General features: G+C 41.1%; 1 protein-coding gene across 8 annotated transcripts in view; it reads right to left on the bottom strand.

Annotated features, from left to right (window-relative positions):
• Positions 1-8,452: 8,452 nt before the first annotated feature.
• The window catches only part of ppp2r5eb (protein phosphatase 2, regulatory subunit B', epsilon isoform b), a 54,976-nt gene continuing 39,656 nt past the window's right edge, over positions 8,453-23,772 (bottom strand). For all 8 annotated transcript variants that reach the window (XM_008283414.1, XM_008283413.1, XM_008283411.1 and 5 more), the window contains 12 exons: positions 20,725-20,921; positions 19,707-19,808; positions 17,711-17,803; positions 17,479-17,609; positions 16,715-16,774; positions 13,753-13,861; positions 12,521-12,574; positions 11,506-11,556; positions 11,301-11,420; positions 11,081-11,208; positions 9,973-10,074; positions 8,453-8,876 (listed from right to left, as the gene is read on the bottom strand). In XM_008283414.1, coding sequence (XP_008281636.1) covers positions 8,777-8,876; positions 9,973-10,074; positions 11,081-11,208; positions 11,301-11,420; positions 11,506-11,556; positions 12,521-12,574; positions 13,753-13,861; positions 16,715-16,774; positions 17,479-17,609; positions 17,711-17,803; positions 19,707-19,808; positions 20,725-20,921 — 1,247 coding nt within the window. In that variant the 3' untranslated portion in view covers positions 8,453-8,776. The remainder of the gene's footprint in view (positions 8,877-9,972; positions 10,075-11,080; positions 11,209-11,300; positions 11,421-11,505; positions 11,557-12,520; positions 12,575-13,752; positions 13,862-16,714; positions 16,775-17,478; positions 17,610-17,710; positions 17,804-19,706; positions 19,809-20,724; positions 20,922-23,772) is intronic.

Consider the following 23,772-nt stretch of genomic DNA (forward strand, 5'->3'; position numbering starts at 1 on the left):
GCATCCTAAGTAGCTTGTGATTTACCATCGGCTAACATTAGCTTCTTGGAAAAGTAGCTCCTTCTAAGCTAATGACTTCTTTTATGCTGAGACTTTTAGCCTCTAAATCACGTTTTCAGAAACAATAAAGTTTTATTTCACGACACAGAAGCTGCTGAACACAAACAAAGCGTCTCCTGAACCAACCAAACAAACTCTGTCCAGTTTTCTGAGTCTTTAAAAGGAAAAAAGTCTTTAAATTTCACATTCAAATCATCAGTTAGACCGTATCTCCAGGGAGACGCTTTTCAGGCTTTAACTGTTGAATTTAAACGTCACAGTGGCTCCAAATATAAACTGTCCTCATGTACAACCTTAAAGATAAACATCACTAAATGTTGATGTGTTACAAAGCTCAACTGTAAATATGGTTTAAAGATAAAAGCCTCCCTTCTTAGATATTAATGCTTTTATTTTTACGTACAGATGCATAAAAAGTGTTCATCAGTGAGTTAAATATTGTTCACAGCTGAAGGAAGTTTAAACAGAAACTAGAAGAAGCTGAACTTATGATAAAGTTTTAAACTTTTCACTAAATTTAAATAAAAACATTTGCAGCTGATGCTTCAAACTTCCTGCTGCTGTCACACAGTTTTATTTTTCCCTCTTAAATTTAATAGAATACAAATATGGGATAAAAATATAATAACAGAGTCTTTAATATTTGTACTTGATGACAGTAAATCGTTTCATTTCTTCCCGTCAGAGATGCCAAAAGAAGGAGCTGATTATATCAAACTGAATCTATTATTTCCCGCACAGAGCATCAGAAATATGAAGCAAGTTATTAGTATGATTTAAATTCTAACCTCATAAGTTAAACAGACATGAAGCAGCCTGAGTTTTATACCAACTGCAGGTTTTTGTCGATTATTTTTGTCTGTTTCAGCAGAGAAGCAGAACTCGTGTCTTTATGAATCCTCCAGAACTCATTATTTCCAAGTTCATGTGGAAAGTTGGAGCCTTTAAAAAGTAAATAAATAAAAAATAATAATCCAGAATGCGACCAGTTTCTTAAACACCATTGTATGTAAATATATATAAATAAAACCGCTTCCTGTGGTTCAGGTAGAAGCTGAGCTGCAGGCCTCTGCTGCCCCCTGCTGGCCGAGTCGAGCACTGCACGTCACCATTTGGTTTTCTGCAACTTTAAACAACCTCAAGCTTCTTCTTGTTTTCACACAACTCAAACCTCCTGAGCCTTCAGAATGAACTCACCTCCAGTCTACGTGCTGCAGGTTTTAGATCACTCACCTGCTCAGCTAGCGTCGGAGCCCAGGTGACTCTGGATCCTTCGTTCTGCCGTTCGTTTGCTGCAGAACCACCCGTTTCATCTTTAAACTGCACCTGGAGCCAAACAGGAGCCACTTCCTGGTGTTCAGACACCACAGAAGAACCCAACAGGTGGAAACAGGAAGCAGCTCAGCGGCGCTGCCCAGTGGTCAGAGCTCCATCCAGGTGAGTCTCAGGTGTTCAGACGAAGGCTCGTTAAGTTGAGTTGAACACAGCCGACGGCAATTAAGTTAAACTGGTTTCTTAACCAACTGTTTCAGTTTGGACACAATAAAAACAGTAACAATCAATAAATGTTGTTATAGTTTGAACAATTTGCTGTATAAGTTTTTATAATTTAACAACATCTGGAAACCTCGACAGTATCTGAGCTGAAATTAGCAAAAAATATCATTATTATGCAGCTAGTTGCTGTTATTTTCTCCATGTTTTAGCATATTCTATTACTATTATTATTATTATTATTAATATTATTATTATTATTATTATTATTATTATTATTATTATTATTATTATTATTATTATTTAATATTAATATTATTAATAATAATAATACTAATAATAATAATTTTATTTCCAACAGTCTTGCAGCCAGTCGTTAAATATATTTTCATGGAGGACTCGTTAGTTGTCGTTTATCAGCTATGTCTCAGTAAATCCGGCTTTATTCACAACGTTTTTGTGGATTTGATCGTTTAACGTTAGTTCCTTCTGATCTCTGAGTTCCTCTGATCCAGTTTCCAGGAAGCGCTTCAGACGATCTGCTGGTTCACAAACCTTCAGTCCAGCCGCTGATTAAATCTCTAACCTCAGAATAAAATCACGTCTTAGACATCAGCAACCAAAGTTCTGCTCTGAGCAGGTGAACGAAGCGGCTTCAGGTAGGTTCAGTTGATTTGAGTCTTTACACTGTAAAAAACCTCCAAATGCTGACATTTGAAAAGTGAAAATAAGCCAATAAATTAGGTTTAAGATGATTTTACTCCTCGTTTAAAGAGCTTTGAATGCTCTGCCAGTAAATCAGATGTTATCGTGAAGTTTAACAGCATCTTTAAAATCTCTTCTTAAAACTCTATTAAAACTTTCTTTAGACTTTTCCCTGCAGATAATCGTTGCATCTTCAGTTCATTTGAATTATTGTTTGTTAAAAGTTGCTTCATAATTAAAGGTTATTATTAATATTGTAAAAAGAGCAGAAGTTGAAATATAAACTCAGAAATAAAATCCACAAAGTGTCAGATTATTTCCAGCTGTCTCACAAAAACATGAACGTTTCACGGTAACTTTATGAAGCTAGCACTAGCTTAACTTCTATTAACGTTTTTGAAGCCCACATCCACGTTAGCTGGTAATGTGAAATAAAAGCTAACAACTTCTTCTAAGCTACAGTTAGTCTTTTAAGTTAAAGTTGGCCTGAAATAGAGAAGATGGCAACATTAATTTCTATTAAGGATAGCCTTTTTAAGCTAATTTTAGCATTCTTTTTAGCTAACGTTACCTTCCTTTAAAATAACTTCAGCTTAACTTCTTTTACTATTACTTCAGCTAACATCCCAAATACTGCAGGGTGGCGCAGTTGGTAGCACTGTTGCCTCGCAGCAAGAAGGTTGCCGGTTCGCATCCCGGTGGGGGCAACGGAATCTTTCTGCGTGGAGTTTGCATGTTCTCTCCGGGTTCTCCGGCTTCCTCCCACACAGTCCAAAAACATTTTGAGGTTAATTGGTGATTCTAAATTGTCCGTAGGTGTGAATGTGAGTGTGCTTGGTTGTCTGTCTAAGTGTGGCCCTGCAACAGACTGGCGACCTGTCCAGGGTGTCCCCTGCCTTCGCCTTAAGTCGGCTGGGATAGACTCCAGCCCCCCCAAAGACCCTAGTGAGGATTAAGCGGTGTACAGATAATGAATGGATGGATGGATGGACGTCCCAAATAGCTTGTGATTTTAAAACAGCTAGTATTAGCTTCTTTTAAAAGTAGCTCCTTCTAAGCTAATGTCTAACGTATATGTTAGCTTCTAAATGAAATACGCTAACATCCGAAGTAGCTTGTGATTTAAAATCAGCTAACATTAGCTTCCTTTAAAAGTAGCTCCTTCGAAGCTAATGACTGCTTTAAAATACTTCTTTTAAGGTTAGGTTTTATGTAAGCTAACATTCAGATTAGCTTGATAAGGATGAAGCAAGCTAACTAGTGTTTTTTAAGCTAACGTGCATGTTAGCTTAGGTTGTTTTGAGCTGACGATATGAAATATGCTAACGTATAAAGTAGCTTGTGATTTGAAAATGGCGAATATTAGCTTTTTTTTTTAAAGCAGCTCCTTTGGAGCAAATTCTATAAAATACTCCTTTTAAGGTTAGATTTTATTAAGATAACATCCAGATTAGCTTGATAAGAATGAAGCAAGCTAATTTGTGTTTTTTAAGCTAATGTATATGTTAGCTTTAATATGAATTAAACTAACGTTAGCTTCTGCCATACAGCTACATAAAAAATGACTTTTTAAATTGGTTTTTAGCCTTTTTGACCCCATTTTTTATTTGTAGCTCATTAACTTACTTCTCATGTTAAATCATCATGTTTTACGGATTATATTTTGTTATTAAGTTGTCATGAATGTGAATTGTAGATAATTTCTTCTTTTGGTAAACCTTTTAAGTATAGTAGTATATCATATATATTAATAACGGTATATTTGTACAATATTATTTCTTTATTTTACGAGTCAGAACTCCTTTAAAGTGTTTCTAAATGCTCAACTTTGAATTATTTCCACATTAATACGACATGTGACCCATTTCCTCGTTACTGTGTGAGCTGCTTGATGAGCTTTTTCTTTTTCTGGGAATAAAACAAACACAAAACCACCTTTTATCTCTCTTTTTCCTTTAAGTATGAGGAGTTTGGTATTGAATCTTGTCCCGGCGTCGTCCCGTGGCCTCCATCCACCCACTCAGTCACAACTCCGACCAAATAAAAGCCATTCAGCGTCTGGGCTTTATCACAAAACAGGTTTAATTTAATATCTCTTTATTTTTTAAAATAATTAAACATTTGTATTTCTCCAACCCTTTTTTAATCTTTTTTTTTTCCTTTTTTTTTCTCTTTTTTCAGCTTTTAAATCATATTATATCTGGGCCGTTCTAAAGCACACATTAATTCTGCGAGGGAGGAGGGGGGAGGTTCTGCTGTCAAAAAAAACAAGTTTTCTTTATTTTTACCCCCCCGCAGGGCAACGAGATCTGCCCCCGGCCTTCCCCTCTTCCACCCCCTCCTGCCCTCCTACCTGCCCCGACCCCTCCCTTCCCTGCACTAAAAAAAAACAAAAACAAAAAAACAAAAAACAAACAAAAAAAAAAAGAAAAAAATATTTCCAATGGTGAAAAGAAACTTCATCAAAATATCCAAAATGAGATAAAAACCAAAAGAGGGCAACAGAAAGAAAGCCGACTAACGGGGAACACTATCATAAATACCAGGAAGTCTTGTTCCATAATACCTCTTTATATACTGGACACTCCTCTCCACAGGGTCCTACGCAAAACAAATCTAAAATACTACAAGATACAAGATTATCAGTGTACTGCATTCAATAACAATGTACAGGGTTCTTTTTTTGTCACTGCTGCTGTAATACTGTGAGTCGACGCGGCGCCCCCCGCTGGGCGACCAGGACAGGTGAGGACAGGTGAGGACAGGTGAGGCGGGGCGCTCGTCGTTTCACACCAGGAGGAAGATTTTTGGCGACTTTTTTTTTTCCTTTTTTTGTTTTTTTTTTTCGTGTTGTGTGTTTTTTTGTGTGTTTTTTTCACGTAGCTGAAAGTCCCCCGTCGCGGCCCAACGGCGCCGGTTCCAGACCGGCAGCCGACGCACCTGGAGGGCAGGTGAGGAGGAGGAGGAGGAGGTTTAAAAAAGAGGGCGGAGTCAAAGAGAGAGAGCGGTCCTGTTGGCTGGAGGAGGAGGCGAGGCGGCTGTGTTTACATGCAGCGCTCAGGACTCGGAGGAGAATCGGAGCGACGAATCAACAACGACGGAAAATAACCAAGTCTGGCTCGTCTAGCATCAAATATACGACTCAAAATATAAGACTCACGTCATACAGGACACGTTTGTTGTCAATTCACAAAGACTTAACGTCTTTTTGACAAATTGGAGTAACTCTGGACGAGTTATGTCACTGAGAACAAATGTTAGATCTTCAGAGTCATTTTAGCTCCACATTTGTGAACTTTAAAACAGAAAATAAAAGTTTTACACCATAAGTGATGCAAATTTGGGTAATTTGTGTGTCAAATATGCAAATTTCTGGCATTTGTTTGAATCCAGATGCTCCTGTGTGATAAATATTAGACGTTTCGAGTCATAATTAACTTTTTTTTTGTCATTCTGTCAAAGATTCAGTCTTTGTTGATGGATCTGAGTAAAGTTTCGTCACTGCGAACAAACGTTAAATCATTCTGGACACACTTTGAGTCTTTCTCATCAAGTCAAGAGAACTTTCAAAGGGAAAATAACAGTTTCACAGCGTAAGTGATGCAAATTTTGGTTAATTTATGCATCAAATGTACAAATTTTGGGCATTTTTTTTTAGCCCAGATACTCCTGAGTGATAAATATTAAAGGAATCAAGACAAATTGGACAATTTTTTGTCATTTTGCACAGATTTAAAGTCTTTTTTGACAAATCTGAGTAACTCTGGATAAGTTATGTCACTGAGATCAAATGTTAAAACTTCAGTCATTTCAGTTTAGTTTATGTGAATTTTAAAATGAAAAATAAAAGTTTTACAGCATAAGTGACGCAAATTACAGGCAATTTATGCATCAATTATGCAAATTTCTGGCATTTGTTTGAAGCCTGATGCTCCTGTGTGATAAATATTTTAAGTTTCGAGTCATGATAGACAGTTTTTTGGTCATTTTGCAAAGATTCTGTCTTTGTTGACGAATCTGAGTAACGTTTTGTCACTGAAAAATAAGACTTTCACAGCGTAAGTGATGCAAATTTACAGTAACTTATGTGTCAAATGTACAAATTTCAGGCATTTTTTTGACCCCAGACGCTCGTCAATGATGAATATCTATGAGGCTCGAGTCAAACTGGACAAACTTTTTGACAAATCTGAGTAAATCATGTGGCTGTGAGCTGATGTTAAATCGTTCTGGTTCAGTTTTTACAAACTCTAAAATGGAAAATAACAGTTTTACAGTATAAGTGGTGCAAATTTTGGATCATTGGTGCATCCAATAAACTAATTTTGGGCTATTTTTTGACCCCAGACGCTCGGCAGTGATGAATATTTACAAGATTAGAAACGTTTGTTGAACTAAACGAGTTATTGGTTTTATTTTGAGTCGTTCTGTTTGAATTTGTGTTGTATTGCACAGATTCAGAGACTTTTTTTTTGAGTCGGTTTTGTCGCTGTGAACAAATGTTAAATCGTTCTGGACACATTTTGAGTGGCTCTGGTTGAGGTTTTGCGACTCTAAAACGGAACATTTATGGTTAAATTACAGATTTTGGCTCTAATGTGCGTTGTTGTGACCTCAGACTTCCCCATGAGTTAAACCTGTGTGTGATCTTATTCTTATTTGGGTATTTAAGCCACTGTTAAGCTGGATTTTCAGCTTCCTGTCTGTGTTTTATTCGCTGTTCACCACCGGGTGGCACCAAATCAACGACAACAGATTCCTGCACACAGGATTTATCATCAGGGTTTGAATTCTGAGCACAAATTTAACGGATACACAGGCTTTTAACGGTTTAACCACCTTATAGAAAATAACAGCTTCATAGCAGCGGTGGTTTAATTTATCTGGCTTATTAAATTGCTAAGTTGTGGCTCCAAAACACACATCCTGGTCTTTAATTTGTGTTTTTCCTCCTCAGTCACTCCTGAGTGGTGAATGTCTACAGGATGGTGGCGTTTAAATCGTATTTAATGAATATGTTCAGTCTGCGGCTGTTGTTTTATTCACCGTTTAACAGCAGATGGCGCCAAAGTAAAGGACAACGGAGGCGGTTAAAGCAACACCGGATTCTCAGTCAGTAATTAAAATCTGTGCACAAGTTTAAAGGAGCGTCTTTGTTCATTCTGCTGCTAAATAATAAAAGACTCGTGCACACATCGAGGATGGACGTCGCTTCACTTTCAGTTAACGGTTATTTTCACAGTCGATTACTTTTTTATGGTTTTGGTCTCAAAACTGTCGATCAGCATCTCGTTTAGTCCAAAAATATTCAGTTTAGCGTCACAGAGGAGAAAAGAAAACGAAAATATTCACATTTAAGATGCTGGAATCGGAGAGTTTAGGGGAAAGAAATGACTAAACGCTGCAGCTCAAACTGTAAATACTTTTCTGTCATTACACCTGAACAGGTAAAAAAATGAATCAGGTTAAAGGATAACGAGCGATAGAATGAGTTAACATTAGCTCACAGTCGTATGATTGACTCAGATTTGTCAAAAAATTCATCCAATTTGACTCAAATCTGATCAAAGAGGAGCGTCTGGGGTAAAAAAAAAAAGCCTAAAATTTGTATATTTGACGCATAAATTACCCAAAATGCTCCAGTTATGGTGGGAAACTGTTGATTTGCATTTTAGAGTTGGAAAAAACTCAAACATCTGCGACTTTAAGGTGAATTCTGGGAGTTTTAGGAGACAGAATTTTAAAAAGTTCCTCCTGAAGGCGCATGTAAACACACCGAGAGTCCCTGTTGTTGTAGTTGTTGTTGTTATTGTTGTTTAACGGGTGATCCTGTTCGGAGGGGGAGGCCGGAGGGGGAGTCGAGGAGGGAAAACAAAGATGGAGGCGACGAGAGGAAAAGCAAAGAGGAGAACCAGGAAAATAAAAACGACTTATGGGACCGAAGAAGAAGAAGAAGAAGAAGAAGAAGAAGAAGAAGAAGAAGAGCGGGATGAAGAGTTAAAATCAATCTAGCTTCTCTTTTTTTGTTGTTTTTCTTTTTTTTGTTTGTTTTCCAAGAGTTCATTTCATGTCCTACAGTCCAAAAGGTTTTGTTTTTTTGTTTGAATCCCCTCCCACACAAGTCATTTTCTCATTTTCTATTTTTTTCTTCCTTTTTTTTATTATTATTATCGTTTTGTTTTTTTTTTTTTCCGTTTGCAATAATATCAGTTTAAGGGAAAAAAAAAAGAAAAAAAAAAGAAAAACAAAAGAAAATAATAATTATTTACAGTGCTGCTGAAATAATGAGAACAGACGTGATGAATCTACTGTAAAGTAAGTCGCACAAACACAGGAGAAGAAAAAAACATAAGAAAAAAAAAAAGAACAATTAAGAAACCGGCGGCGCCGCGAGTCGACCCGGCGGCGGCGCTCCGAGTCGGGAGCGGACATGGCCGACGTGGGGGAGGAGGAGGTGGAGGGGAGTCGATGGGGGGGGGGGGAGGGGGGAGGCGGAGGGGAGCCGGCAACGTCGTCGTTAAGTGGGGATGATGCCGTCGCTCCTAAGGCCCCGCTTCAGCTCCAGGTCCTCCAGCTTCTTCCACAGCTCCTCCCGCTCCTTCTCCTTCTTCTTCTCGCTGGAGACACAAAACAAAGATGGAGAACGGCGGCGGCAACGATTAACGACACACTCAAGACGACTCGTAACAAGAACCTGGTTGGAGGTCAGAGGTCACTAAAGGTCGTACTGATACGACCTTTAGTGACCTCTGAGCAGCTCTGATGCGACTCGTCAGCGTTCTTACACCTCAGCGACTCGTTTGAGCCCCAATCACACATCTGGTCACTAAAACAGAACAAACGCCCAGCGTGTTTATACTGAGTCACTAATCAACCACTTCCTGGTTCCTAACGCCGCTGATATGAAAGTAAATCATTAAAATCTGTAAATAAACATCAACAACAGTCATCACTCAGTCTGAGCTACAGAAACAAAACCCAAAGTTTAGTTTTGTGTCAAGATTACAGTTGAAAACAAATCAGCTTCAGGTTCAGAGCTGCTCTTCACTTCACCAAAAATAACCAAAATTAAACCAGTTTTCAGAACCAGAAACTGGAAAATGAGAAAAAAAATTCTGTGATTTTTAAGTGTTAAAGAACTCAAGATGTGCAGAGTGGTGTTAACGAGATAGTAATTAGCTATTAACTAATTAATGAGTAACGCTGTAGAGAACCTGAGAAATGCAGACAGAGGAGCTTTAGTTATTATTATTATTATTATTATTATTATTATTATTTTGAATAATTTTGAAATGTGAAAGCTGGTTGATCAAAGCCAGACTCCTGCAGATCTCACTCTGAATTCTGGGTAATTAGATTTACTTTAGCTTTTCTAATTACACTTGAATCAGTCTGAATAGTTTAGAAACTGTTCAGATCAATAATAAACCTTCACTGCAGGTGAGTGAGACACTAATTAAACTCTTCACTGCTTCTGTTTTAGTCACAGTTGCTCTGAAGTGACAGAACTCTGTGAACCTTTTCAGACATGAATGAAGCCTGTAAATGATTCTCTGCTGCTGGTGTTTCCTTCTATCAGACCAACATCTAACCCTAATCCAGATGTTCATGGAGCTGCTGGTGCTTCCTCTGCTCTCAGATCTCCTCTATCAGACCAACATCTAACATCTAACCCAGACTATCTACGGAGCTGCGGCAGGCGTCCGTTCTTACCGCTGGCGGTCCGACTTGTAAGTGGCTGTGAGTTCGTCGAATAAGGTACTGTTCATCTCCATGAAGGCCTTCAGGACGTTGTAGACCAGCGCCACGATGGCCCTACGGCAGAGGAACCGGTACAGCTCAGGGTTACAACACGTCCACACAACAACACACAAAGTCTGAAGCAGCGAATAAACCCACAAATCAAACCTGTTACAGTCGCTCTGGACAAACTGAGTCTTTATGGTCCAGTTGATGTCATATTGAGCTGCTTTAAGTAGCTCTGGACGAGTTTCAAGTGACTTTAGGAGAACTTTGGACAGATTTGGGTCAAAACTGAGTGATTCTGAACAACTGTTGGTCATTCTGGACAAATTCTTGACTCATTTTAGACAAATATCGACTGATTCTAGACAGTTTTTTGTCATTTTGAACAGACGTTACATGATTTCTGACGCATGTCGACTCGTTTTTGATGCACTTTGAGCGATTCTGGAAGAGTTTCAGGTAACTTGGGACAGATTTCGAGTTGTTCAGATTCACATAAGTTTCTTGATTTTACAAACACAACCTTCTACGTGTGACAGTCTCGCAAGTTGCAGCCGAGGTTTAAAAGCGTTCGACCAATTTCCAGGACGTTCACGTATTTCTCAACATCAATTACTGATTTTCACCATAAACTAATGGATCTGACCCTCCTAACATCATGATATGATGTCACCACTGATTCGTACGAAGGCTGCGTCGTACGAAGCCAAACGAACCGTTTCTGTCAATCTGATATCAAAGTTTAATTTCCTGGATCCAGCCGACGTTTGACAGAAAACATCTGGTCACGGCTAAAACGTCACGTGTTCACATCTGGATCCTTTAAATGACGACTTCTATCTGCGCTGGAACCTACAACACTTGGTAAAGTGTGACGATGTGACTCAGCTCAGCTTCTAGTTGTCTTAAAGAGCTCCTGATGTTACCGAATGTTCATCTGGAAGCTTTTAGTTTCTTCTACAAGGTTTCTTCTACTGACGGCTGAAATTTAAGAAAACTGAAGCAAGAAATAAGTCCACATGGGAGCTCTGAAGCGGATATTTCAAGCTGAATGTGTAGAAGTGGCTCCACTCACGGGTTCCAGTGCTCTTTGGAGATCCTGTAGAGGCTGGCGAACATGATGGGCAGGATGACGCTGGAGTTCTCCTCGATCAGACTCATGATGTACTCGTTGTTCCAGTAGTACAGAGCTCGTTCTGCCACCTGAGACCAGACGGGGAGAAAAATCACGTTAAACGTCAGACATCTGTTTCAGGACCAGACGCTCTCGGTGGAGAGCGAAGCCGAGCTCTGACCTGGAAGTGTGGGCTGGAGACGCATCTGGAGATCTGTTTGAACAGCGGCTCCTGGATCTTGACGAACTGTGTGGGTTCGATGACGTCCAGGATCTCCTCCAGCTCTCCTAGAAACATCACCTGCAGCAGCACAGGAAGCGTTAGCAAACACGCCGATGACCACGCCGACGCCGACATGAGAGCAGGAAGACATCGGACAACTCACCTCTTTTTGACTGCAGGTTTTTGGCCAGAACTTCAGTAAGCCTCTGATGACCTGGAAGATGGAGAAGAATAGAGTCAGATCTGGTTTTTGGTTCATCGTCAGCTTCTGGATCTGACGTCTGAGGATCACAGCTGAGAAACTTGTGCACATCTTTAACACGAGGCTTTTTATTCTGAGTTTGTGGTTCATATTTCTGCTACTCTGGTGTTTCTCGTCAGAGTTTCGTTGCTGCTAACAAGCTGGTTTCCTCGTTTTCCCCCAATGATAATCAGTTTATTCTCACAGCAGAGGAAAGAAATCATAAAATATTCACATTTAAGACACTCTGATCAGAGAATTTTTCCACTTAAAAAAAGCCTCAAGCTGTTTAACGGATTATCAAACTAGGTAATCGACTCGTTTTTGCAGCTTTTCACTTTAAATACAAACTTAATGAGTTAAAAGTGTTGGAAAATGTGTGCTATTTAAAGTGGACGCAGTGACACAGCGAATCTACATGAATGTATTTGAGCTTTTAGAGAAATCAGGTTGAGTCAGAGCGGACTGGTTGGTTTAATTTAAAAGTAGATTACTGGCATAAACGATGCGGCTCCTCTACAAAGCAGACGTTGATGTAAGAACGTCCACGTCTTCTGAGAATTCATCTAAAATCCGTCTTTTATTTATTATTTCATGAGTTTGACAGTTAAGCCGACGTGTGAGGAACTTTCACCGCCAACAAGACGTGAAAATTAGAAAAAACTTCAGAGCGTTTTACTAAAATGGAAACAAGTGATCTGACGAGGAAACAACTGGGTTTAATAGTGAGTTTAGTAGCTCACAAGTACTTTTTCGTTTGGTTTCGTATGTCCATTATCCAGAAGTATGTTTTTATAGTTCTTGAAGCACCAAATAAGCTCTAAAAGAAGAAGCTATCCCACTGCTATCCCACTGCTATCCCCACTCCTGCGACTTTGCAAACGCACCGTTAAACCTTTAACGAAACACAGAAGAGCAGGAAACAAGCTGAACTTACTGGTTCTGTTAATGTTGGGTCTTTCTCTAGGAACTGTACAATGCAATACGCCAACTGTGGAGCAGAGCAGAGCCCAGGTTACGACACGCTTTGAAACTTCAGCAGCGATCATTACAGCAGCAGCAGCAGCAGCTCAGGTGAACACAACAGCAGAGTTTCTCGACCTCGTAGGAGACGTTCGTCACGTTTACGTCACATGAGATGAAGGACTTTCTGTTCAGGAGTCTTTCTGTGACGACTCTGGATGTCATTTGTGTTTTTAACGAGTAAACGTGCCACATTTTTCTCATGTCTCTACTCAAAAGCACTTCAGATCAACTTGTTTTTGCTTTAAATAGCAAAGTTTCCCACATTTAAGCAGAATATATCTACTTGATAAAAAGGAAGCTTCGATTTTAAGTTTGCAGTGATGGTCACATCTTTATATGTGATTAAAAAACAAATAAATAAAAATCATCAAAATTACACCTTTCATCAAAGCCAGAAACTGTAAAAACAGAAAAAATCTCTGGCTTTTTAGCTTCCCGGCAGTTCTTGAACTGATCCTATGTGATGTTACAGTTCTGTCGGGAAAATTAACTTCAAATTGAGATGTTTCATCGACCTGTCACATTTAGAAGTTCTCCAAACACACACCAGATTCTGCAAAAAAAACTAAAAACTCTGAGCTGTTCAGTGACAAAACAGCCAAAACTTCAGACTTTGCAGGTGAAACCCAACCTACTGGATCAATAAATAAATGCAGCATGGGTCAGAACCAGAGAACAGAGGAGCCAGTTGGTGGAGATACATCCAGCATGGAGGAACATCTTTCTACATCTGATGGTGGAACATCTTTCTACAGATGATGTCTACAGAGGCTCTAAACATGAAAGTAGTTGAACATCTACAGCATCTGGAGCCTCCATTGTTGTTGTTTTTCCAATTTTTTAAGAATTAATAAAAGAAAATTGAACTTTCATCTCATCTTTTTTTTTTTTTATGGTTTTCAGCGCTGTAACTGCATCACACTGTACAGAAGACATTTACGATTGTTCTGTTTCCATAACAGGAACAAAAAAACTCCCTGAAACTCCACCTTTAAAGACAACACTACAGGATTTAGTTGCTGCTGTAGTTCAGGTTCAAACTTCTGTTAATGACCGTTAGCATTTAAAGCTCCTCCATTTGTGGCTTCAGGCGTGAAACATCAACACAAAACCAGCTTATTAGCAGCTTTGAAGTCACGTTACCTGTGCATGGAAGAGGGACAGACTCCTGACGGTGTGGAGGGGGATCAACACTTTGACCAGAAACTGTTTATGCTCCGCTTTCAGAGGCAGAGCGAAACCATTGATTATACTGCAACACAGAGAACATCAGTCAGACATGAAAGAGCTTCGCAGTGACGCCGCGAAACAAGATCAACAGTGCTGTTCATGCAGGCAGGCGGCGGGAGGAGGAACGAAACCGAGAGACCTGAGCAGAGACACAACGTGAGATCGATCGGTCCAGCACCGTCCGTTCTGGTTCACCAGAGTCGAGTTTTTATCTTTTATCGAGAGATTGTGGTGGAAAAACACTGAATCTGTCAAATCTGTCAAAACATTCAGCTGGTATTGGTGATTAAGTGAAGCTGAAAGCGGCGGCAGAGCGACACTAAACCCTCTAAACGCAGATGTCTTGTTGGTAACAGAACATAACGCGGCTCCAGCGGCTCCGGTGTGTCGAACAAGTTAATTAACAGTGAAGTCAACGGAGCTGATTAAGTTTCTGTCGTGTCCAGTTTCAGTTCGGTTCAGCCACAGCATGTCACATGTTGAGGAACATCGGAGTAGAAATACAGGATGTAAACAAGCTGAACGACAGAAAAACTGCTCATTTACACCTGTAGCTGTTTAACAGGTAAGAAAATAAAAGCATGAAGCCAATTCAGTGTTTACACGTGTCCACAAAAGTTTTGTTTTTTTTTTTTTTTTTTAAAGAAATCTGGAAAAAGCTTGTCATGAGGAGAGACTGTAGGAGGAGATTCTTCAACATCCACGTCTTTGTAAGTCATCATTAACCTCGTTGTATTTAAAATTTGATTTGTGCATGATTTCTACAGGGATAAGTTCTACAGTCTCCAGATATCTCGTGCTATATCCGCCCACTGCGCCTCAGGAATAATCACATTAACATGGAGCTACGGTCCAATCAGAAACCAGTTCACCAACAAATCCTAAACACAGTCGGACGTTCGACCGTCTCCAGATACTCTGTGGTAGGTGTACCCACTGAGGTATCTCCATACACCTCAGGAATGATCACACTAACACGGAGCTGCAGTCCAACTCTGTAACCAGCAGCTGTATCCTGTACAAACAGCCTTCAGAGTTGTTTTCTGTTTAGATTTAAGAGGTAAAACTTTCATTTGGAAACCTTGAACTGTCCTTAAAGCTGCATCCAAAACTCGTACCTTCTGCTACGACCACTACTAGCGACCACGCTACTCTGGAGTTTCACAAAACGTCGACCTTTTGACCCCATTCTAGTCTGAAAACTCTGAAACGGCAGAAACTACGACTTTTAGTCAACGATGATGTCGACTCAGTGTCTGGTTGGTTTAAACCGCCGCTGCGTCGCTCCCCGATTCTCCAATCAGGAAACACAAACATCGGCCTGGACTCCCGGCGGCTGGACGACATGAGTCATGAACTGGAGGCGCTGCTGACCTCGTTGTTGTTGTGCCTTTAAAGAAGTCTCTGTTCTGGCCTTTCTCCACTGCTGATCTTCCTCTATGAGACTTTCTACAGATGAAGGATGCTAAGTGTTCTTTTTATTGATCTTTATCTCTTGACGGAGATCATTTTTTGTTTTAAGTCGCTGCTTTAAAATGCAAATACATAAGTGTGGATGACGGACAGCAGCTAACATGCTAAGCTAAAGAGACAGTCAACCGAAAACCAGGAAACGAATATTCAAATTATCGTAGCCAATGTTGCTGCCAGTTAAACACCATAAAAGTTAACACTATTCAATTCATTTCTAATTGGTTTGTTTCTTTAACTCTACATATAAAACTGCGACTCCACTGTTCGACTGTCGTTGATTCAGTATTTTACTTTCACTTTCGTCCAGAGCTGCTCGGTCCGTTGTGTCGGTCCAGACTCTTGATGAAAATCATTTTAAGTTTTCATATTTAGACACTAAAGACTCTAAAACCTGCACTTACTGTTTATCTGGGTTTATTACCTCCACCAAGGAGGTCATGTCTTAGCTGGAACTTATCTGTTTGTTTTTTTTGTTACCAAGATAACTCGAAAATTTAGAAATGGATCTTCCTTCAATTTTCAGGAAATGTTGATAAGGGCACGACGAACAGATGATTACATTTCGGTGATGTTCTGGCTTATCGTCTGGTTATTATGTCATAAAACGGTAAATGCTGCGAAGTGTCACAGAATGCTGTGGGTGCACCGTTTGTCCACTAGATGGAGCTCTGACTCCATTCAGTCCTTCAGTCCTCACCGCTGTTTTCTCAGCAGTACAGGAGGAAGCTGCAGCCAGGCAGCATCACAGCAGTGGGCTGAGCAGAGCTACTGACAGATAAGCGCTTTGCGTGTTTCGTTGCGTCGATCACGCTTTTCATTTATGTTGCTAAAGTTGTGCTAACCTCGCTTAAGCTACTCCCTGTCTGTTAATGTTAGCAATAGCATGGCTATAGTTATGCCAACCTAGCATAGCGACTGTTCATCACTCCATCAGCTTGTTATTAATGATATCAATGCTAACTCAAATGCTAAAGCTATGTTCTGATTCTCCACGAAGCTAACAGTGTAGATAAAATGAACGCAGGACTTTAACATCGGCCGGAAACCACCACATGGTGGAAATGAGCTGCTTGGAGAAGGTCTGAACCTTCAGAGGGCTTCTCTAGTTTTACTTATATTCTGTTTATTATATTATAAACGCAGCATCATGAAGAACAACTGCCAGAGCAAAGCTGATCGACTGTCTGTTTTTTAAGCTAACAACAATTAATTCATTCCTCATCTCAGCTCTTCTCTGTTTCTATTCAGATTTTCAGTTTGAAGCTCTCCTCAGGTCTCTCTCCGTCACAATAAGAGCCTCCAGCAGAACAAAGGTCTGAACCATCCTGAGCTCAGCTGCAGCTCTCAGGTCTCTCAGAGCGCCGGCGCTAACCCAGCAGAATGTAAATAAGGGTCCACATACCTCCCCAGGATCTCCAGCAACTCAGCCACCCCGTTGAAGTGCTCCGTCTCATAAACAAAACTGCAGCAGACAGAAGGAGGAGAGAAGAGCAGAGAAAAGGTTGAACAGCTGAAGACGACCTGAAAACCAACATTCTGACTGAAAGCTGAGACACGAGAGACGGTAACTCAGCTGGACTCCACAGGAAGCAGAGATTCTTTTGACTTAAAAAACAAAAACCGTACAAAGAGCTTGTCCAGTCACACTCCTCAACCTGAAGGTTTTTTATCAGCAGCTTAAGAAGTCAGTAATGTCCTCGACGTCATCTAAACTATATGATCAATACAGAATATTAGTGGAAAGGTTTAAAGACATTTAGGACAAGTCTGAAGACAACCAGGACAAGTTTAAGACATTTATGATAGTTTTTGATTATTTAGGACAAGCTTAAAGACATTTATGAAGATTTTTGGTTATTTGAGCGAGGTTGTAGACATTTAGAACAAGTTTGAGGACATTTAGAAAATGTTTAAAGACATTTAGGGCAGGTTTCTGTTATTTAGGACAAGTTTAAAGACATTTAGGACAAGTTTAAAGACATTTATGATAGTTTTTGTTTATTTCGGACAAGTCTGAAGACAATCAGGACAAGTTTAAGGCATTTAGGAGAAGTTTTTGTTATTCATCACTGTGTCTGTTGGCCTTTAGAGCTGTTTTCGTGTGTGGCCAGTTTAACAGACAGACAAACAGAAGCTTTTGCGGCCAAAGAAGTGACGTCTGCTCACCGTAGAAAAATATTATTGATCTGTTTTCGTATAAAAGCCCTCAGCCCCAGGAATTTGCCGTAGATTCTATGCAAGACTGTCTTCAGATAGTCTCTCTCCCGAGGATCCTCGCTGTCGAACAACTCCAAGAGCTGCAGGGACGAAAGGGAAGAAACATAAGCGTCACATCACAGAGGAAGGAACTCGACAGACTAGAGACAGCAGCAGCAGGTGGCGCTGGACGCCGACTCACCTGTAGGACAAACTTCTGGTCTATGTACTTTTTGGCAATGCTGGGCTGGAATTCCTGACTCTCCAAGAACCGAATGAAGAACTCGTATACCAACTGGAGAGAGGAAGAGACGAAGGACAAGAAGAACGACAAGTTAACAAACAGTGGCGCCCAATTCGTTTAACTTCAGCCGAGTCCTGCGCAAAAAGGTTCGGTTCTGCGGCTGCTTTAACTTTCTGCTCGTTTCCGACTCAAACCAGAACGAGTCTTTGTGCAGCAGGACGACAAGCTGAGCGTTAAATCCAAGAATGATGTGTTCCTGTCAGAACCAGAGCCTTACATTCACCCTGTAGACACTGAATGTGGACCAGAGGGGAGGTCAGAGGACTCCGGGGTCACACAGGACACAGAGGGGACGGCAGGGGGAGAAAACGTTCACGCAAAGAGGACAAAAAAAAAAAAAAAACTAAAGAAAGAAGGTTTTTACCAGGAAGCTTCTCCTTGAGATTTGCATCTCATTTCTAAAGGAGTCCTGGGCAGCAGGCACACAGAGAAGGAGGAGGGGAGGTGAGAGACCAGAGAGCCTGGCTCTGAACCTGGACCCACAGCTGGACCCAAACAGAACCAACAGGAACCACAGACAACCAGCAGCTCTCTAGGTAGTAGTACGACATTAAGGACAGTGTTCCTTCTGTGTGGGGGCCGGATTAGACTCGACTATCCCACTAGTTTAGCTGAAGAAGGTTTAATATACTCAGAGGAACGACTCCTAAACAGCTGGAAGCAACAGAATCTGGATTATTTTTGAGTCTCATGTGTTCATCATAAGGACATAGTATCTTTCTAAAGGTCCGATCAGACTCGTCTATCCCACTCTGATGCTATGTGTCCACTGGAAACCCTGCTTCCCATGCATTGTGTATTTGTAACGCTCCTGTTTCGAGGCGTAGCGTCGCCCGCCAGCCGCCTGCAGCTCATTTGCATAAAGTAGACTTGACTTCTACTTTATGCACATGAGGCGCACAGGTCCAACGCCTCGCAAAACTTTCATAAAACAACTAAACCAGCCGTTGTTGAGCTAAAATGAGGACAGATTCAGCTGCTGCGTAGCCCGCTTCTCGCCTTAAATGTTTTCAGAAATACTTTCGCTGAACGGTTTACGTAATAAAAGGGAAAGTTTGCGGCCGAGCCGCCATGTTGGTCCGGTTTGAAATCCCGGAGCACACCGCTAGCGAGTCGACGCGATTGTCCAATCAGGTGCAGGCAGGATAGAAGGTGAAGAAGCTGAGGTCTTCAGAGGTCAGTATCACCGTGGACATACACACCGCCTACTGGGCCACTAGTGGCACGCCTCCAAAGCGGGCGGTTTTGGGAAGCGACGCGATCCGGCGCCAATGGACACGTAGCATCAGGCCTACTGTAGCTGAGCTGAAGCTGCTGCTGGACTCTGATCCATCCTGTCTCCACGTCAGGGATCATTTATAATTACAGGTAATGAAGCTGTACATAAACGCAGCAGCCGTCTGGCTTCAGACGGATCCTGTTGCTGTTTAATGAACTCAGAGGAAAGACTCCTGAACAGCTAGAGGCAACAGACTAAAAACAAATCTAGATTATATTCATTATTTTTGAGTCTCTTTTAGTCATTGTAGGAAATATTCTGTCTTTCTGGGGGGACGATGGGATAAATAAACACCACTGTCGACATGGCTGAGCACAGAAGCAGAACCTGATGAATGAAACTAAAACACATTTTGTCTGATTCAGGAACCCTGACACCAAATAATGATTTGTTATCTCAGTATCATATTTTGAACCTACTTACGCCATAAAAGATGCACAACTCTGTCAACCGGCGAAGCTTAGAGATCCAGATGTGTAACTCTCTGGTATCACATCACACCTTTACGTCTGTCTCAGAAACTCCCTCTAACAGCTGCTGTTTGCACATTTATGTTTGTGTGATAAAACAACTAATTAATTTACCAGATAATCGCAAACTTTGGGCTGCGTTTACCTGTAAGTGTGGCCAGGAGGCCTCGAGCGTTGGCTCATCCTCCTCAGGGTCAAACTCGTTACTGTCGCTGGGCGGAAGGGTCCGGAATATGTTGTGAGACACCTGGAAGGAATAAAAACAGGAATCAGTCAGAAGTCCTGATTCCTGCAGCTTCACTCTCAGTGGGTTCCTAATGACAGGAGTCCAGATGAACATATTAACTGGAGGCATGCATTGGTGTTGATCACTCTGGAGTAATAACAATCCAAAAAAATACATTTTGTTATCAATAACCAGCTTCTTAACTGAATTTAGAGCCAAAACAATCAGCTGATTAATCAACTAGAGTTCTGACAGAATACTAATGAGACAACATTTTGGCTATTTATTAAAGTCTAGTTAAAATTATCTTCTCAAATGAAGATTATTTCATACTTTTGTTGCTGCTTTATGATTTTAAATTCATCATGTTTTAGTTTTAGGCTCCCAAAATTAAAAAAACAAAATAAAATCCCCAAATTATTAAAGCACAACAATAATAATTAGTTTTATCTCTAATTTAACTTCTAAAAAAACACCAAAACAAGGTGGAGGCTGCGTTTATCATCCACTTCTGATGTGTTTTTGAAAATAAAAAATGCGTGGCCACGTTCTGTTGCTTGTTTTTGGAGAAAAAAAATACTGAAGGCATCATCAGTGGTTCCCAACCTGTGGTTCAGGGTCCTTTTAACAGGCCACGGCATAAATGTGGACAATTAACTGGAAATTTAATTTTTAAAAAAAGCTCCCTTCTGCCACAATAATGTGAATTTTCAGCTCCAAATTCTACGTTTTTCAGCTGAATGTTGGTTCTTCTTCCATATTTTGGCCATAAACGGAGCTTCTAACTCTGGACTGTGACGAAGGTCTTTCAGAGGTCAGAACCCCAAACGGTTGAGAAACTCTGGATTCCACCGTCTGTACGAAGCAGCTTGTTGCACAAGCGTGAAGCGTGTTTAATGCGAGCGCCGCAGCGTGAGCCCGGCGTGCCCGTCCTCACCATTTTGACCACCTCGGGGTAGGCCTGCTCCGTCAGGTATCCCCGGCTGACCGTCACGTAGTCCACCAGCTCGTTGAGCGTGGAGCGCTTGTACTCCTTCATCTTGAGGTCCGACAGCGTGTCCATGAAGTCAAAGACAGTACAGCACTGCTGCAGCTTCTTCAGGAACAGCTCCGGCTGCTCCGGCGCCGGCACGTCTGGAGAAAGAAGAAGAAGAAGAAGAAAGGAGGTTAACACATCTGAAGTTTCTGATTCGAAGCTGCAAACACCAGAAAATCAAAGACTCAGAATGAAGTGGACACACTGACGTGGACCCTGGTGGAGGAGGACGTTTATAATAAATGTAATATTCACATGAGAGGGCAACCAATGTGGTTTTAACAGGGCTGATGCTGATTATTAGTTGGGAGAACTCAATCACAATCCAAAGTCGAGCTCCAGAACATCCATCCAGCCAGTCTATCACAGGGCTGCACTTAAGAGACATAAATACACTTGATGAGATTTAACATTCTGTCTGTTTGGTGTAAACACACCACCACCACGACCACGACCACGACGTTGTGGATCTGCAGTATGTTTCCTGAAACTACTTCCTGGTTAAATGGTCGGTGAGTTCTCAAACCCTCTGAAGGCAGAACCCTCCACAAACCAAAGCGACCGCCGCCTCGGGTGGAGAAGTCCAGCTCCCTGCTCCGCATTAGCTTTTAACTTATTCATCAGCAGCCTCGTTCGAGCTTCTGAACCGAGCGGCGAGGACGAACAAGGCGGCAGGTGTCTCGGTTCTGATCCGCTGTGACGGCACGTCGGCGGGTCGACCAGAGTTCAGACCTGCAGGGAGACGAGCAGCGACGCTCCCCGGTTGACTCGGCGCTCCGGCGGGCCTTGGTTATGTAAGAGATAAGCCGAGTGCGAGTCCGACGCAGCGACGCTTCAAAGCACCGCCGCGTCGCCTCCACTGCTGCTGCAACGTGTAAATGAGGAACAACAATGAAGCGGCTTCTTCACCTCGTTACAGCACGCAGCTGTTTGGAGCGATTAGCTGGTTCGTTAGCTTGTACTAATCACCTCTGGGCTCTTTGAAACTGAGACGGAAAGTTGGCGAGTTTTCAGCGTAACAGCAGATATGAAACATTAATTTGAGTCAAACCACTAAGGTGGGAAGATTTCTGCATAACTGAGCCCCTCCAACACTTTAATTCTAGTCTGTGAGAGACCAAAACGAGCTCATTTGACAGCGAGAGGTTTAGAAGGCATTTATTAATTAAAAATGACCAAAATGAAACCACTTTTCTACAGCTGGAAACGCTAAAAACAGAAAGAATCGTCGACTGTCTGATGATTCACATGAACTTAATCCAAAACTAACATATCAAAAAAGTGTCCATAATTACTTGAACATTTTAATTTTTAACCAATTCTTTTGGTCATTTTGAATAAATTTACAGTCATTTCAGTTCCTGTTGATTGTTTGTGATGACACTGGACAAGTTTATGTGACTTTGGACAAGCTTTAAGGTGTTTTGGACGAATTCATTTTTAAAATGTTATGTTACTTTGGACAATTTTCAAGTCATTTTTTGACAAGTTTGCAGTAATTTTGGACAGTTTGAGTCGGTTTAGACGAGCTTCAAGCCAATCTGGACAATTTTATGTCACTTTGGACAAGTTTGAAATAATTTACGACAATTTTAGAGGAAACTCCAACTGACTGGATCAATGAATAAATGCAGCATGGATCAAAACCAGAGGACAGAGGAGCCAGTTGTTGGAGATACATCCAGCATGATGGAACATCTTTCTACATCTGATGGTGGAACATCTTTCTACAGCTGATGGTGGAACATCTTTCTACAGCTGATGGTGGAACATCTTTCTACTGATGACGGTGGAACATCTTTCTTCACGTTTTGAGCCATTGTGGACAGTTTTTAAGTTTTAAATCTGAGTTTTCTCTCTTCCTTCGTGTTGTTCTGTGTCCATAGAGCTGCAGGACTTTATATCCCAGAGAGAAACAAGTCACAGCAAGGAAGAAACACAACAGGAAAAAGAAAAACTGCTCAGAGTTCAGAAGGCTACGGCTGATTTTTGAACACGTAAGCTGACGTTTGTATTTATAACTCGATATCTGCAGAACTCAACGCAGGTTTAAAATACTTCAGGCGAACTTGTGGCATCCGGCGAGTCGGACCTCAGTATCCTGTTGACAGCATCTCTATTGTTCACTTTGTGTTGCTGAGAAAATGCGATTGAAACACAAAAATCAACCTTTAAGGTCAAACAGTGACTCCTGCTGTGACTTTTAGCTGAAGAACGAAGCCTCTACGATCACGTCACGATTCAAAATACGTAGATTTTTCCTTTTAAAGACTTTACAGACAAACATGTCTCTTTTTTTTTCCACATCTAATTCAGCTCAGCTCGGCTGAACAGAGGCTCAAATCCTCTTCCTGAAGCTCGGATCTTTTCAAACACTGGAAACAACCCTCAGCAGATCCCATCAAGCGCGTTTAAAGCGATTACCGTGAACATGTTTTGATCCAAATGCCACCGGTTACTCACGACCTGCCGGCCTCCCGCTCATTGAGTCCAACCTCACAAACAAACCTTTAATCCGCAGACTCCCCGGCAACGAGCGCAGCAAACACATTCTGGCTTCTGTTAAACTTTACATCGAGATGTTAAATCTTTTTGTGATGCGGCTCCTCGGAGCGACAGAAGTCAGAATATTAGAGCCTGTCGTCCTTGAGCGACACATTCAGTCTGTTCTGCTCAGAACGGCTGCAAAAAGAGCATCAGAAAACTTTAGAATAACACAAAAATATCATCTTTTCTGGTATATTATTGAATCTGCAGCTTCTTTCACTTCATTGTTTGAGCTTTAGAGAACCAAACTTGACTTTTTTGTTGCTCAGTTTCAGTTTTCTGCAAACTAAACGCCACATAAACAGCACAAAGACTTTCCTGCTTTTCCACATAACTGAGAATTTAAAGCAAACTTATATTTCAACTAAACCGGGCTTCAGAGAAGGCGGCGCTGTCAAGAAT

Source organism: Stegastes partitus, unplaced genomic scaffold, assembly GCF_000690725.1.
Source record: "Stegastes partitus isolate 25-593 unplaced genomic scaffold, Stegastes_partitus-1.0.2 Scaffold310, whole genome shotgun sequence".
Classification (NCBI taxonomy): domain Eukaryota; kingdom Metazoa; phylum Chordata; class Actinopteri; family Pomacentridae; genus Stegastes; species Stegastes partitus.